This window comes from Pan paniscus, chromosome 9, assembly GCF_029289425.2.
Source record: "Pan paniscus chromosome 9, NHGRI_mPanPan1-v2.0_pri, whole genome shotgun sequence".
NCBI classification, from domain to species: Eukaryota; Metazoa; Chordata; class Mammalia; order Primates; family Hominidae; genus Pan; species Pan paniscus.
The window spans coordinates 11,368,767-11,382,270 of record NC_073258.2 but is presented as its reverse complement, the minus strand read 5'-3'; the positions used below and the strand labels follow the sequence as shown (position 1 = coordinate 11,382,270).

The following is a 13,504-nucleotide window of genomic DNA, read 5'->3' as shown; positions in this document are numbered from 1 at the left end:
CATTCATGATAAAAATTCTCAGGAAACTAGGAATAGAGAACTTCAACTAGATAAAGAAATGAGCTAACAAAAAAACCACAGCTAACATCATATGCTTAATAATGAGAAATTAGAAGCTTTCCCACTAAGATCAGGAATAAGGCAAGGATGTCTTCTCTTACTATTCCTTTTCAACATTGCACTGGAAGTCCTAGTTGTACTGGAAGTCCTAGCCAATGCAGGGAGACAAGAAAAGGAAATAAAAGGTATAAATATTGGGAAGGAAGGAATAGAAATGTCTTTGTTTACTGATGCAATGATTGTCTATGTAGAAAACCCAGAAGAATTGACAACAACAATAATAGAACTAATGAGTGATTATAAAGGCTTGCAGGATACAAGGTTAGTATACAAAAGTCAATCAAACCAGGTGCAGTGGCATGTATCTGTAGTCCCAGCTACTCAGGAGGCTGAAGCAGGAGGGTTACTTGAAGCCAGGAGTTTTGAGGCTGCAGTGAGCTATGATTGCTGCATGAATAGCTACTGCACTCCAGTCTGGGTAACACAGCAAGACCCTGTCTCTAAAAAATGTCAACCGTTTTCCTATATATCAGCCACAAACAGTGGAATTTGAAATTAAAAACAATACTATTCATAGTAGCACCCCCAAAATAAAATACTTAGGTATAAACCTAGTAAAATGTATCTAAGATCTATATGAGGACAACTGCAAAACTGATTAAATAAACCAAAGAACTAAACAAATGAAGATATATTTCATATTCATTAATAGGAAGGCTCAATATTGTTTAGATGGCGCTTCTTTCCAACTTGATCTATTGATTCAATGCAATCCCAATCAATATCCCAGAAAGTTATTTTGTGGATATTAAACTTATTCTAAAGGTTATAAAAAGGCCAAAGACAGAATAGCCAACACAATATTAAAGGAGAACAACAAAGTCAGAAAACTAACACTACCTTTGAGACTTACTACAAAACTACAGTAATCATGACAGTATGCTACTGGCAAAAAAGACAGATCAGTGGAACAGGATAGAGAACCCAGAAATAGGCCCATATAAATACAGTCAGCTGATCTTTGACAAAGGAGCAAAAGCAATACAATGGAGAAAAGATAGTCTTTTCAGCAAATGGTGCTGGAACAACTGGACATCCACATGCAAAGAAATCTAGTTACATACCCTATACCCTTCACAAAAATTAACTCAAAATAGATCATAGGCCTACATGTAAAATGCAAAACTACAAAACTTTCAGAAGATAACACAGGAGAAGATCTAGACGGTGGTGATTACATAGCTGATAAAGGACTGCTATCTAAAATATACAAAGAATACTTAAAACTCAACAATAAGGGACAAAAAATTTGATTTAAAAATGGGCAAAAGTCCTGGACACCTCACCAAAGAGGAGATACAGATGGCAAATAAGCATATGAAAAGATGTTCCACATCATATGTCATCAGGGAAATGCAAACTGAAACAACAATGGGATACCAATACACACCTATTGGAATGACCAAAATCTACAACACTGATAACACCAAATGCTCTCAAGGATGTGGAGCAACAGGAACTTTCTTTTATTGCTGGTGGGAATGCAAAATGGTACAGCAACCTTACAAAACTAAACATACCCTTACTATATGGTCCAGCAATTGTGCTCCATAATAATTACCCAATGAGTTGAAATCATGTCCACACAAAACCCTGCATGCAGATGTTTATAGCAGCTTTACTCATAAGTGCCAAAATTTGGAGGCAACTAAGATTTCCTTTAGTAGGTGAACGGATAAACAAATTGTGATACAACCAGACAACGGAATATTCAGCGCTAAAAAGAAATGAGCTTTCAAGCCATGAGAAGACATGGAAGAACCTTAAATGCACACTACTAAGTGAAAGAAGCCAATCTGAAAATGCTATATGCGGCCAGGCGCGGTGGTTCACACCTGTAATCCCAGGACTTTGGGAGGCCTAGGCAGGCAGATCATGAGGTCACGAGATCGAGACCATCCTGGCTAACGCGGTGAAACCCCGTCGCTACTAAAAATACAAAAAAAAAATTAGCTGGGCGTGGTGGCAGGCGCCTGTAGTCCCAGCTACTAGGGAGGCTGAGGCAGGAGACTGGCATGAACCCGGGAGGCGGAGCTTGCAGTGAGCTGAGATTGTGCCACTGCACTCCAGCCTGGGCGACGCAGTGAGACTCCCATCTCAAAAAAAAAAAAAAAAGAAAGAAAATGCTATATGCATAATTAACAACTATCTGACATTGTGGAAAAGGCAAAACCATGGAGACAGAAATATCAGTGGTTGCAAGGGGTTAGAGAAGGAGGAGGGATGAATAGGCAGAGCACAAGATGTTTAGGCAGTGAAACTATTCTGTGATACCACAATGGTGAATACATGTCATTATATACTTGTCAAAACCCACAGAATGTAAATGTATAACACCAAGGGTGAGCCCTAATGTAGACTATGGACTTTGGGTGATTATGTATCAATGCAGGTTCATCAGTTCTAACACAGTACCATAATGATGTGGAATGTTCATAGCAGAGGAGGCCATGCACACGTGGGGGCAGGGAGTGTATGAGAATTAGCTCTACTTTGTGTTCAATTTTTCTGTGAACCTACAATTGCTTTAAAAATTAAAGTTGGGGCTGGGCATGGTGGCTCATGCCTATAATCTCAGCATTTTGGGAGGCCAAGGTGGGCGGATCACCTGAGGTCAGCAGTTCGAGACCAGCCTGGCCAACATGATGAAAACCCATCTCTATTAAAAATACAAAATTAGCTGGGTGTGGTGGTGCACACCTGTAATTCCAGCTACTTGGGTGGCTGAGGCAGGAGAATCACTTGATCCTGGAGGCAGAGGTTGCAGTGAGCCAAGATCGCGCCATTGCACTCCAGCTTGGGCAAAAGAGCAAAACTCTGTCTCAAAAAAAAATTAAACTCGGCATGGTGCAGCAGTCTATAATTCCAGCACTTTGGGTGGGATTTCTTGAGACCAGGAGTTCAAGACCAGCCAGGCAACAAGGTAAGACCTCATCTCTATAAGAAATACAAAAATTAGCCAGGCAGGTTGGCTCGCACCTGTAGTCCCAGCTGCTCGGGAGGTGGAGGCTGCAATGAGCTGTGGTCATGCCACTGCATTCCAGCCTGGGCTACAGAGTGAGATCTTGTCTCTAAATAAATAAGGAGAGAAGGAATGCTTCTAATATTTATATTTTTAAAAAGATAAAAGTATACTTAAGAAGAAAAAATAAAATGGCTATTTAAGAAAAAGGTATTGGCTAGTTCCTATGATACTGGGTTATCAGAATTTAACATCCACATTTGTGTCACTAAAGTCCCCACTGCTAAATCCGACTGGCTTTAAAAAAATAAAAAGTAAAAAAAAGATGTAAGTTCGTATTGACCTTCCTAGTTCTGGCCTTAATCTCTATCTGAAAGAATACTGGCCAATATTTGCACATTATGAGTCTATTGCTCCATAAATAATTTTGATATAATATCATATAACCCAGAAGAATGGGGGACATTCTTTAAACAAAAGAATTTGTTACAAGTATCCAGTTTTGTAAGCACACCTTTCTATTTAGTATGGTTATCTGTTGTCATATCTACACATTAGATAGGAAAAACAGCCAAACCAGAACTGAGCAGTTCTGTTTAACTGTAAGCTACTTTGCATATTGTTATTAAATGATCACCTATAAATCAGGTTAAGTCCAACTCAGCCCAAAATACAGCATCCTGACGACAAAACTCAGGTAAGAGACTATTCTCCAGAGTGGCCCGTGGGGAAGAATAAGAACATGATTTTTAAGAAAATCCCTAGGTACAGTTGATAAATACTGAATTTTGTCAGCTATCGGATTATTCCATTATTTCAAACTACCAATTATTCCCCATATAATGGAAGATCCAGGTTTTGCTGGCAATTAAATCATCTAGAAGAGCAGAAGGAGTTCTGATTTGGAAGTCGGGACACTCGGTTCTGGCCCCTGCTCTGCTCCTAGCTTTGTAACCTTAGCAACATATCACAACCTATGAGGAGGTTTTAAGTTTCCTTCTAGCTCTAACATTCCATAATTCAATCATATCGGCAGTTGTAGCTTTTTATTTTTTACATGCTACCTATCTTTTCTATCTCTGAAATGTGAAGCTTTCATGCTCAGCAGAGCATCCAGAATCTCTTCCAATTTTATCATTAAGACCTCATCATTTATTTCCCAGAATCGCTCTCAGGCAGAATCTGAGATTTTCCCCACATAGGTGTGTTTGTTAGCTGTGTCTGTATCTGGAACCATGGAGCCCCAGCACTACCAATCTGTGTTGCTTTCTTTTAAAAACTTATACTCAATTCCTACAAACACATCCAGACCCCACTAGGCTTTCTATCTTGATTCTCCTTGTTGCTGCATTTTATTTCATTTTCTTACTCTTGCCTTAAATTTTCTTCTTTGAATAAAAGGTGATCATATTTAAATGCTAGTACATTGATTGGTGAACTTATTGGAAATGCTCAACAGAAAAAAACTTCTCATCCATGTGCCTCCAGAGACACCATGCTCTTTTTTCAAGAATTACGAAAAGTATTGTTAAAACCTAGAAAGTTTTAATTACTTGTGGCATATACAAATTACTCAGATTTCATCTGGGTCAAGATTTAAGATATTGTTTAAATGGTCTTTTAGGGTAAAACCATCACCAAAAGAACGATTTTTGTATAGTTAGGTTTGATGACATCTGCTTTACTTTTTGGTAGCCTGTTAATTCCAGCTTGTTAACTACAGGCAACAATATGGCTCTGCTGTTGTCGGAAGTGCAGTAATACGGGCTCCACACCCATTTGCCACCATTTTGCAGCTTCCGCCATACCCGTTCTTTCTCTCTTACCCTCTAGAATTCCTGGCTTGGGAATTTCCTAACTTGTTTCTCTCAGTAACTTTTTCTTTTTGACAGAATCCTGGCTAGTTTTTAGTTTTCCAGAGATTTTTGTTTTGTTAGTTATCTTAGGTCATTTGGTCAGTAATTTGGAATCTTTCGTTTCCTGTTCCTCTGTTTCGATTTTTAATTGGACCTATCCCACTTATCTCATCCCCCCGCCCCGACGCTTTTAAGAAGAGCTTTTCCTGGCATTGACTTCTTTTCCAGCCTCTTTCACCATGACTTACTGTAACCCTTTAACCCTGGCCACTCCTCCCTCCCGGCACCCCTGCCCCTGCTGCCCTTGCTGTTTCCCTAGTCCCCTGACCTTCATACTTGAATTCTGGTCTTAGGGGCTGCTCTTCCCACTACACAGTGCAGCCTGCTGAGTTTTTGCTGTATTCAGGTAGAGAAACAAGTGCCAATATTATCTAATCTTGCCCTAAACATTAGGACTGGGGTGTGTGTGTGTGTGTGTGTGTGTGTATGTGTGTGTGTGTTTAGTATGCCAAGCACAGATAATAACCCCTCACTCCTAAAGATGCTGAAAAATCAACCTGCTGAGAAATTAACACCATATTTCCTTCTTTGATGGAGGCCCACAATTAGACTTCAAGCTGCTTTCCCTTCTCCATTTTAGGTATGTTCCTCATCTCTCAACACGTGTGTTTAGGATAGATCAGTGTTGTGACTCTACAGTGTTAAGGAAAACATAAACCAGGTTTTCTATAAGGTGCAGTTTAGAAAGGAACGCTACATAAGGATTCATTCATCTCTAAAGAAAGGAAAGAGGCAAATGCTGGGTGCATTATAGGCACGGTCACTCCTCTGTACCTGGGGGGTTGGGTTTAGGACTCCCCTTCAGATAACAAAATCCACAGAGGTCCAACTCCCTTACAGAAAATAACGTAGCACTTGCATGGAACCTACACACACCCTCTCAAACACTTTCAATCATCTCTGGATTACTTATAATACCTAATGCAATGCACATTCTATACAAATAGTTGTTACACTGTATTGTTTAGAGGATAATGACAAGAAAAAATGTCAGTACTTATTTAGTACCCACGCTGCCATCCCTTTTTTCCCCCTGAATATTTTCCACCCATAGTTGGTTGAATACACAGATGTGGAGCTCACCAACATGGAGGGTCAACTGTAGTTTTTTCACTTTATCCTCACAACCACCCTGCAGAATAGTTAGTAGCTCATTTGGACATGGGGAAAGCGAAAGCTCAGAGAGGTTAAGACACTTGCCTAAGGACACATAGCTAGGAAGGGCTAAGGCCATATTGAAACCTGAGAGTGTTATGACTGAGAGAACAAGCTCTTTCTCCCCCCGCCTCCAAGTTAACCGGTTACACTGCAGTGCCTCTGTAAAATCTGTTGTTGCTACGTGATTACAGGCAAAGGCAAAAAGTAACAGTAGTTTAAAACAGGAGAAGGATATAGACCTATTCACAAAGAAGAAATGCGTTGCTGTGGAACCTCTTGGGTTGTACTGCTTCATCCTTGAGTTCTACAAACACACACACACTCAAAAACCAACAAAACTTAATTATAGGCTGGGTGAAGTGGCTCATGCCTGTAATCCCAGTGCTGTGGGAGGCTGACGTGGGAGGATCTTTTGAAGCTAGGAGGTTTAAAATCAGCCTGGGCATCAAGGCAAGACCCCATCTCTACAAAAAAAAAAAAAAAAAAAAAAAAAAAAGCCAGGCATGGTAGTGCACACCTGCAGTCCTAGCTACTTAGAAGGCTGAGGTAGGAGGATCACTTGAACCCAGCAGTTTGAGATTGCAGTAAGCCATGATCACATTACTGCACTCCAGCCTGGCTGACAGAACAAAACACCACCTCTAAAAATAAAAATATAAAATAAATAAAAAAATCTAAAAACCTAAACATAGCTGCACTTTACTCAATATATTTACAGTTCTACATATGTAAAAACTTGTGTATTGACTATGTTTTAAATGTGTAGGAGTTTCTCACCTAAAGGAGTCCCATAGTGAACATTTAAGAGCAAATGATTCCTTTTTTATTTGCATTTTTGGTTTTGCCTCTAGCACATCAGGTATTCTTTAAGAAGGCTATGCCTCTGAGGTTGCATGATCATTAACTAATTCATAATTTCCCTTGCATATATTTGAGTATCTTGGTGTTTCAGCCTTTCCCACACTTTTTTTATTTGCACATGTCTTCACGATCACCATTATATCTTTGTTCCACCTGTACTATTATTTACTCACTCTTTGTCTTTAAATCAAATCACGTTTCTTACTCAAGTAGATTTAGTTTTAAGACAAACCTTATGGCCGGGCACAGTGGCTCACACCTGTAATCCCAGCACTTTGGGAGGCCAAGGTGGGTGGATCATGAGGTCAGGAGTTTGAGACCAGCCTGGCTAACATAATGAAACCCCGTCTCTACTAAAAATACAAAAAATTAGCTGGGCGTGGTGGCGGGCACCTGTAATCCCAGCTACTTGGGAGGCTGAGGCAGGAGAATCACTTGAACCCGGGGGGCAGAGGTTGCAGTGAGCCGAGATCGTGCCACTGCACTCCAGCCCAGGCAACAACGCGAGACTCTGTCTCAAAAAAAAAAAAAAAAAGGAACTTTATGTCGCTACCATAAATGTGAAATTACTAGAACTCACAATAAATAGAAGTTAGTAAAGACACTGAATTCTAACTAGACGCTATTGCTTGTTGAAGGCTTTGATCTTAGGAGGATTAGAAAGCATTCTAGGCCAGGCACGGTGGCTCCCTGTGTGTAATCCCAGCAGTTGGAGAGGCTGAGGCAGGCGGGTTGCTTGAGCTCAGGAATTTGAGACCAGCCTGGGCAACATGGCAAGACCCTGTCTCTACAAAAACATACAAAACTTAGCCAGGCGTGGTGATGGCCACCTATGGTCCCAGCTACTCAGGTGGCTGAGGCAGGAGGATTGATGAACCTGGGAGGCTAAGGCTCTAGTGAGCCATGATCACACCACTGCACTCCAGCCTGGGTGACAGAGCCAGACCCTGTCTCAAAGGAAAAAAAAAAAAAAAAAAAAGAATTCTAGTGGTGTGGTGTGGAAGACACATTCTCAGCAGACTAAGGTTGTATCTTTATAACCACAAGGATTGAAAAAGAACGGAAGGAGAATAACTTTCTCATAAGGCGATTCAATGTTATTTAGTGCTGTTTCTGTGTACCATCAAAAATCCTCTTACTACACACAGAATATTATAACACCATCTCATTGTCCACATGAGCTCAGAAATTGGTCATCAAAGCAGAAAAGTCTTTAAAACATTGATCTCCGGCCGGGCGTGGTGGCTCACACCTGTAATCCCAGCACTTTGGGAGGCCGAGGCGGGCGGATCACGAGGTCAAGAGATCGAGACCATCCTGGCCAACATGGTGAAACCCCATCTCTACTAAAAATACAAAAATTAGCTGGGTGCAGTGGCAGACGCCTGTAATCCCAAGCTACTCAGGAGGCTGAGGCAGGAGAATTGCTTGAACCCAGGAGGCGGAAGTTGCAATGAGCCGAGATCACGCCACTGCACTCCAGCCTGGGCGACAGAACAAGACTCCATCTCGAAAAATAAAATAAAATAAAACATTGATCTCCAAGAAAGTAGATCATATCTGCTCTCTATCTGACCACATTGTTAAACTTGGTTATGTTTGCAGGTTAAAGAGGAAATGATGGACAACAGAGGCAACTCTAGTCTACCTGACAAACTTCCTATCTTCCCCGATTCTGCCCGCTTGCCACTGACCAGGTCCTTCTATCTGGAGCCCATGGTCACTTTCCACGTGCACCCAGAGGCCCCGGTGTCATCCCCTTACTCTGAGGAGCTGCCACTGCTGCCTTTTCCCAGCGACTCCCTTATCCTGGGAAATTACAGTGAACCCTGCCCCTTCTCTTTCCCGATGCCTTATCCAAATTACAGAGGGTGCGAGTACTCCTACCGGCCAGCCTTCATCCGGAAAAGGAATGAGCGGGAAAGGCAGCGGGTGAAATGTGTCAATGAAGGCTACGCCCAGCTCCGCCATCATCTGCCAGAGGAGTATTTGGAGAAGCGACTCAGCAAAGTGGAAACCCTCAGAGCTGCGATCAAGTACATTAACTACCTGCAGTCTCTTCTGTACCCTGATAAAGTTGAGACCAAGAATAACCCTGGAAAAGTTTCCTCCATGATAGCAACCACCAGCCACCATGCTGACCCTATGTTCAGAATTGTTTGAGTTGCTGTTTCCAAATAGAAATGAATAATATCACAAAATGGGGTCTCTTACGGCATCATTCAATAGTTTTTCCTAAATGTAATTTCCATGTGGGCAGGAAATAGCTCAAATGCTAACCTATGCTGGGTATTACTCGCTTGGGTTTCAATTGTACTAAACATGATCTCATGTAGGTTGAGGAGCTGCTCTGCTTCTTTCACGAACTCTAGGGGAGCAGGGGGCCCCAGAGTCTCTGCATGTCTCACCCTGCTCTTCTCACATGCTTGGCCAGAGGCTGAGCTGTGAGAAACTCTCACGGAAGCTTGTGAAGCGTGACTGCTAACTACCTGATGCCGGTCGTCACTTCGCTGAAGCGTCGTGCTGAGCAATCACAATGAACTTCTCTTCATTTGTCAACATTTGGAGATTTTTATTTATTGGGGATTGACAAGAAGTCACCACCATGGGAAAGTGTCTTGGGGCTAAAGCGAAAGTAGTTTACAAAACCTTGTTGTTATTTGAAATTATTTCAGATGCATCATTTTCCTGCATGCAGACTTCTTCAGGCAGCTTAGTATAGGGTCTAAGAAGGCAGAGCTGTGGCCGGGCGTGGTGGCTCATACCTGTAATCCCAGCACTTTGGGAGGCCGAGGCGGGCGGATCACAAAGTCAGGAGATTGAGGCCATCCTGGCTAATGCGGTCAACCCCGTCTGTACTAAAAATACAAAAAATTAGCCGGGCATGGTGGCGGGCTCCTGTAGTCCCAGCTACTCAGGAGGCTGAGGCAGGAGAATGGCGTGAACCCAGGAGGCAGAGCTTGCAGTGAGCCGAGATCGCGCCACTGCACTCCAGCCTGGGTGACAGAGCGAGACTCCATCTCAAAAAAAAAAAAAAAAAAAAAAAAGAAAAGAAGATCGGGTGCAGTGGCTCACGCCTGTAATCCCAGCACTTTGGGAGGCCGAGACAGGCGGATCACGAGGTCAGGAGATCGAGACCATCCTGTCTAACACGGTGAAACCCCGTCTCTACTAAAAATACAAAAAATTAGCCAGCCTGGTGGAGGGCGCCTGTAGTCTCAGCTACTCGGGAAGCTGAGGCAGGAGAATGGCGTGAACCCGGGAGGCGGAGCTTGCAGTGAGCTGAGATCACGCCACTGCACTCCAGCCTGGGCGACAGAGCGAGACCAGACCTGTATCTGCAGTATAACTCTGCTACCTCTTCTCTATGTCTCGGTTCTTCTCCACAAAATGAGAATAACAACAACAGCAATTCCCATGTGTTTATGATGATGATTAACAGACCTTGACATGTAATAAGTATTCATAATGATTAAAAACTTTTTTTTTTTGAGATGGAGTCTCACTCTGTTGCCCAGGCTGGAGTGTAGTGATGCAATCTCAGCTCACTGCAACCTCCGCCTCCTGAGTTCCAGCAATTCTCTGCCTCAGCCTCCCGAGTAGCTGGGATTACAGGCACCCACCACCACACCCAGCTAATTTTTTTTGTATTTTTAGTACAGATGGGGTTTCACTATGTTGGCCAGGCTGGTCTTGAACTCCTGACCTCATGATCCACCCGCCTCGGCCTCCCAAAGTGGTGGGATTACAGGCATGAGACACCACTCCCAGCCAAAAACATTTTTTTTTAGAGATGGGGTCTTGCTATGTTGCCCAGGCTGGTCTCGAACTCCTAGCCTCAACCAATCCTCCCACCCCTGCCTTCTAAAATCTTGGGATTACAGGTGTGAGCCACTGTGGCTGGCCATCATTACTGATTATTATTATCATTATCTTGTTTTGTCCATAGCATCACCATTCTCTAGGTTCTCTAAGCTAGAAAACTTGGAGCTGCCAGGCCTTTCCTTCATACCTGGGAAGGACAGTCCCTGCCCCGTATCTTGGGGTCTGCCTTCAAAATGTGTCTATTTCTGCTTCCATGGCCAGCTTCAGCTCTTCCTTCTCCTTTAACTCCCAGGTCCCATCTGTCCCAAGGCCCAGTCAGTGACCTATCCCACACTGTCTATCACACTCCTCTCCACTGCTATGCCCCTATGATTCTCACACTGTCTATCACACTCCTCTCCACTGCTATGCCTCTATGATTCCCACACTGTCTATCACACTCCTCTCCACTGCTATGCCCCTATGATTCCCACACTGTCTATCACACTCCTCTCCACTGCTATGCCTCTATGATTCCCACACTGTCTATCACACTCCTCTCCACTGCTATGCCTCTATGAAGTCCTCTCCAACTTCCTATCCTAGCCGTTACATCTTCCTTTATTTTGTATAAATATTTCTCTTGTGGTTGCTATCCTGCTATCTTTAGACACTTTACACACCTGTCTCTGTCTTCTTCAGTAGACTGCAAGCTCCTTGAAGATAATTCATCCAGCCTTATTCATCTTCTATTCCTAGTACCCAGCAAAGAGCCTCAAATCAGGAAGGTGTCGGTGAATATCTGTTGTCACTGTTTTCTTATTCCAATCCCGTCACCTGTGTCTGGGTTATTGGTAGCAGTCTCCTGTCTGGCCTCTTGGGATGCGTTCTCAACAGGCTCCACCCTCACTCTCTCTGAAAGTATTTCATGTCACTTCATCGCTTAAGCTGCCTGATGACTTCCTTCTGAACGCCACCTTGTTTAAATTTATCAGCTTAGTTTTCAAAGCTCCCTACTGCAAAACAAAGCAGCAAACATAAGAAGCCGTGTTTTCTCATTTCTCCTTGCCAGCAACATTTCACAAAGCCCCTGACTCTTACCTCAGGCAGCTCTTTCGCTCTTCAGAAAGAAGCTTTGAAGACACGGCAGGACAGAGTACACGCCCCTCTCCCTCCTCCACCCCGTCGTCTCCTGCCTGAGTCACTACATTCCTTAAAAGATAAATGACCCGAGTTTTGGCCTTTTCCTATATGTAAGATAACATCTGATGGGATTAGCGATGATGCCTCTGTAATCTATAAGCAGAATTACTCTCACACCCAAACTCTGATGTGAGTCTGCTTTAATGTGACTCCTAAGCAAGTTCAATGTGATTTTGCACGTGCTGAACCCATTTCCCCCAAACAGAAAATCACAGTCTTGCAAATGTATCCTTCTCTCTTCTCTCTTACTTCCTACCTAAACTGGAATATTCTCCTTTTCCCCTCCTCCACTGGAATCCCACTGTCTCATTCAAGAATCATTCTTTCACTGCCAGAGACTTCGTGGGTATTTTTTAATTTCTTTTTTATTTTTTGAGACAGAGTCTGTCTCTGTCACCCAGGCTGGAGTGCAGTGGCACGACCTCAGCTCACTGTAACCTCTGACTCCCTGGTTCAAGCGATTCTCCTGCCTCAGCCTCCCGAGTAGTTGGGATTACAGGCGTGTGCCACCACGCCCAGCTAATTTTTTGTATTTTTAGTTGAGACGGGGTTTCACTGTGTTAGCCAGGATGGTCTCGATCTCGTGATCCACCTGCCTTGGCCTCCCAAGTGCTGGGATTACAGGCATGAGCCACCGCGCCTGGCCATGGGTCTTTCTTAGACTCTTTGTGTGCCAAATAACTCCACCTTGGTATACGGTCCTGGGCAGCAGTCATTCTCCTGACTATGAAGTGATGCTTCGGGAGGGCAGTCATCAGTTAAGAGGCTTTTGGTTGCAAGTAAGAAACAGCCCAATCCAGAGTGGCATAATCAATAAGGGGAATTACTGGCTCACACAGCTGAGGCCTAGAGTAGCAGCACTGCCTGCAGGCAGGACTCAGTACTGTCACCGAGAACCTATTTTCAGCTGGGTGTGGGGGTGCATGGCTGTAGTCCGAGCTCCTTGGAAGACTGAGGCAAAAGCATCCCTTGAGCCCAGGAGTTTGAGGCCAGCCTGGGCAACCCTGTCTCAAAACAAACAAACAAACAAACAAACAAACCCTCTATTTCCTGAGGTCTATCCTCTCTTTCTCTGGGAATAGCTTCAGTGTTCCCAAAAGGCTGTCAGAGGCTCTCAGAACTATCAGCTTTCTTATTCAGGCATAGGAAGAAAGAGAAAGCCTATATCCCAGGATTCCCAACCAAAGTCTCCAGATTCCTGCTGATTGGAGAGGTTCAGGAACACGCCACTGCCTGACCAACCCCTGGGGCCGGACGGGGATGCAAGGGGTGACTGACACCCACTCTACCCCTGGAGGTGGGTACCCTGGACTCCCTATTCACATGGATCTGCTAACTGAAACAGGACCTGGTAGAAGCGGGGTATGAATGTGGGGGAGACACCTCCAAACGTGCCTGCATAACAGGCACATAACCAGTGCACAGTGACTGGCAGAGGCCTCCAAATACGAGCCCCTCCCACAAGCAGAATCTGGACTTC

General features: G+C 43.7%; 1 protein-coding gene across 1 annotated transcript; it reads left to right on the top strand.

Moving 5' to 3' along the window:
* The first annotated feature begins 5,877 nt into the window (after positions 1-5,877).
* ASCL3 (achaete-scute family bHLH transcription factor 3) lies at positions 5,878-9,665 on the top strand. Its single transcript, XM_034932110.3, has one exon. It carries the CDS (start codon positions 8,635-8,637, stop codon positions 9,178-9,180), a length of 546 nt encoding a protein of 181 aa, XP_034788001.1. The 5' UTR covers positions 5,878-8,634; the 3' UTR covers positions 9,181-9,665.
* The last annotated feature ends 3,839 nt before the right edge of the window (positions 9,666-13,504 follow it).

Bases quoted from the DNA above. Each gene is read 5' to 3' on its own strand.
- ASCL3 (XM_034932110.3), top strand. From the start codon at position 8,635: ATGATGGACAACAGAGGCAACTCTAGTCTACCTGACAAACTTCCTATC.